This window comes from Garra rufa, chromosome 25, assembly GCF_049309525.1.
Source record: "Garra rufa chromosome 25, GarRuf1.0, whole genome shotgun sequence".
NCBI lineage: Eukaryota > Metazoa > Chordata > Actinopteri > Cypriniformes > Cyprinidae > Garra > Garra rufa.
The window spans coordinates 19,498,262-19,501,703 of NC_133385.1; the positions used below are offsets into that span (position 1 = coordinate 19,498,262).

Consider the following 3,442-nt stretch of genomic DNA (forward strand, 5'->3'; position numbering starts at 1 on the left):
GTACTTTAACGCACCAAAATAAAATGCTAAAGAGCGCAGTTCAAATGGCTTTGCTTTATTTCATAATATTTTATCAGAATATGAAATTGCCTGAGTTTTCTAAAAACCAATAGAGTTTGGAGAGGAGATGTTAAAAAGCAATACAAAACAAATAATGTACAGGTTATGTTGTCATTCCTTTGCTCTCAAACTAAATGCAATGTAATATATTACATATTTAATAATTACATTAACAGTGAAGCATGCATCTAACTCTGGGTGAAAAGCTTATCATAAAATCACCAAAATGAGTCTACATGTTAAGAATGAATAGTACACAAACACATTTGTGCACTCATTTATTTATCCTATAAATTAAAATAATAATAATTACTATTTTAAGTATTATGACGTATACAGCTTATACTACTGTTTCAGCTATTAAAATAGTTCAGTTTTGCATGTAATGACAATTTAATTTAAGTTAAGTTAATTTAGAAAAAACGTTTGGAGCATTTTTTGTTCGTTCAATATAAGTTTTTGTTTTTTTAAGTAACGACCAGGCGGCCAGTGGCAGACAGTGAGTTGATCATAGCCTGTGTTTGATCAGTTTTGCCTTTTCAAATCATCACGACTTGCCGACAATAAAATCTATAGACCAAGTATAAAACAATGTTAATTTCAACAATAAACTAATATAAATGTGTATATATTTACCGCCTGTGTTTTATCTTATTGCCAATTAATGTAAAAAAAATGCTAAAAAAAGACTATTTTGTGTTTTCTGAGTTAGTGTTGCAAGGTTGAAGTTGTTGATCCTGACTGGCCATTTCCTATTTGGAAATGTACGCGCCTGTAGAGAGAAATTAGTCTTTACAGACTACATAATGAAAGAGTTTCTGTTTTCGAGTTGTTTTATTATTTCATTAAGTAATAATTTAAAGCATTCTATATATACATGTAATTGTCTGTGAGGTATGTATTCGCTGAGAAACGCTCCTGTTGAGATGACAGAAAGGGCATCTTGATTGTTTTTGGTTTTGTTGATATTGTGATGCACACAAATAAAAGTAGACCCTTTACAGTTCTGAATGATGTATTACTCGTACCTTTATGAGCAAAAATGACGGAATATTTTAAATTGTTTCCACTGAAGAAATGCAAGTGATTGCGCTGGCGCCTTTATGTCCTGCAAAGCAGCTTAGCTTCCACTCTCCGCATCAACGATTGCATATGTGCCTAATAACGCACATTTATATTATACATTTTTGAGACTATATCTATATTTATTTTATGCAAGTCGTGATTATCTGAGAAGGCAAAATTGATCAAACACGATCAACTCACTGTCTGCCGCTGGCCACCTGATCGTTACTTTAAAAATTAAAAACTTATATTTAAAGAACAAAAAATCCAAACCTTTTTTCTAAATTAACTTTAAAAAAAATGAAACAAAATATAGTCACTTTGCCATTACATACAAAACAGAACTATTTTAATAGCTGAAACAGTAGTATACGCTGTTTTTGGGAGAAGGTGCTCTGTGACAATGCTCACCGTAAATAATACTGATAATTGTAATTATTATAATTATTATTTTAATTTGTAGACTAAATAAATGAGTGCACTTAAGACAGTAAACTTTTTACCATAATGAATGCTTTATTTTAAAATAACCTTTTACAGTTTTGGAAATGTGTTTGTGTACTATTCATTCTTAACATAACTCATTTTGGCGATTTGTGATAAGCTTTTCACCCAGAGTTAGATACATGCTGCACTATTAATGTTATTATTAAATAAGGCCTATTATTACATTGCATTTAGTCTGAGAGCAAAGGAATGACAACATAACCTGTACATTATTTGTTTTGTATTGCTTTTTACCTTCTCCTCTCCAAAACTCGTTTTTTTTTTTTTTTTTTTTTTTGAATTCAGGCAATTTTATATTTTGAAAAATATTATTAAATAAAGCAAAGCCGTTTGAACAGCCCTTTTCACTTATTATTTTATTTTGGTACCATGATCCGCACTTACAAAACAGTCTTCTTTTTAGCATTTATTTTACATTAATAACCAATAGGATAAAACACAGGAGTGGTGTTTTAGCAGCTAATCTATTGGTGATTAATATAAAATAAAGCTAAAAACTCTGTTTTGTCAGTGTTGCATAGTCTCATATAGCCTACTATGAGAAATAAAGGTGGCCTGGTTGAATTTGGGGGCGGGGCCACAAATCCGTGAGTACAGTTCACAAACCGTGGGAACGGATTGCTAAAGCGTGCGCATAGATTATGAATTTGTCGGTACGGATTCAAAATCCGAGGGTACGGTTTACAAAATCTGAGCGCACGGATTGGAAATTTGTGGGCACGGTTTGTTAATCCGTGGGCATGACTTGTTAAACCGAGGGAACAGTTTAAGAATTTGTGAGTACGGTTTATAAACTGAGGGATCGAATTGCAAAACCGTCCCCACGGATTAATTATTTTTCTTCTACAGGTGACGTAAGGGGGAGCCGTACACGCCAGGCAACGACTGTGCTGTTAAATTGCTCAGTGTCAGCCAAATATGTCAAGAAAATATGCTGAATTATAGCAAATTAAATGGCCTGTTAGAGCTTTCAAATAGGTGGTTTTGAATTCCCCTGTATTGTTTTGTAAATGAAGAACCAATTTAGGAGTGTAGTTTGAACAAAGAGCTCCGCTGTGTGAAAATTAACAACCTCTATTTGATAATTATAGGAAATGAGCGTCCTTGATTTGAAGTGTATTGTTTGGCTTATTTGTTTTAGCAAAGCCGTTTTACTTTTTGTTCCTCATGGTGGAGTTTGATTTATGAGTTGTTTTTTGTTTATTCTGACTCTCATACTCCCTAATGACTCATAAGAACTGTTTTTGTGCAGTCTAATGGATGTTAAAGAGCATTTCCGAGAGCTAATTTTTCTCCATCCTTGTCTAAATTCAAAACACAAGACATTCATGTGTGTATAATCAGGTGTGGCTGTGCGGAGGAAGCGTGGAGGTCATGCCCTGCTCCAGAATAGCTCATATTGAGCGCGCACACAAGCCCTACACAGAGGACCTGGCAACTCACGTCCGCAGGAACGCCCTGAGAGTGGCTGAGGTGTGGATGGATGACTTCAAGAGCCACGTTTATATGGCCTGGAACGTTCCACAGCAGGTACCACAGATCTCACTCACACTTTACATGAGTAGCTGAAGCTCTAAAGTCTGACTGGATTCAATTCAACAAGAAATATTTAAAGAAAAAGTGAGACACATCGGTTTTCACTGAAGCTGGAGTTTTCTGTCAAAATAAAAGCTCTACTGCTGTTTCCGTCATAATAAAAGCTTAAAAGTTCAGTATGAATTGCTGACAACTGGTGGTTTACATAGGTAACGTGCAGTCCAAATTCAAAATATCTCTGTCAAGCGTAGAAATGAGGAAAGAAATATTGTAA

At 34.3% G+C, this 3,442-nt stretch overlaps 1 protein-coding gene across 1 annotated transcript in view; it reads left to right on the forward strand.

Moving 5' to 3' along the window:
* Positions 1-3,201, forward strand: part of galnt18a (UDP-N-acetyl-alpha-D-galactosamine:polypeptide N-acetylgalactosaminyltransferase 18a) — a 97,256-nt gene extending 94,055 nt beyond the window's left edge. The window contains exon 10 of the mRNA XM_073831623.1: positions 2,977-3,201. Within this exon, the coding sequence (XP_073687724.1) occupies positions 2,977-3,201 (225 nt within the window). The remainder of the gene's footprint in view (positions 1-2,976) is intronic.
* Positions 3,202-3,442: the final 241 nt, after the last annotated feature.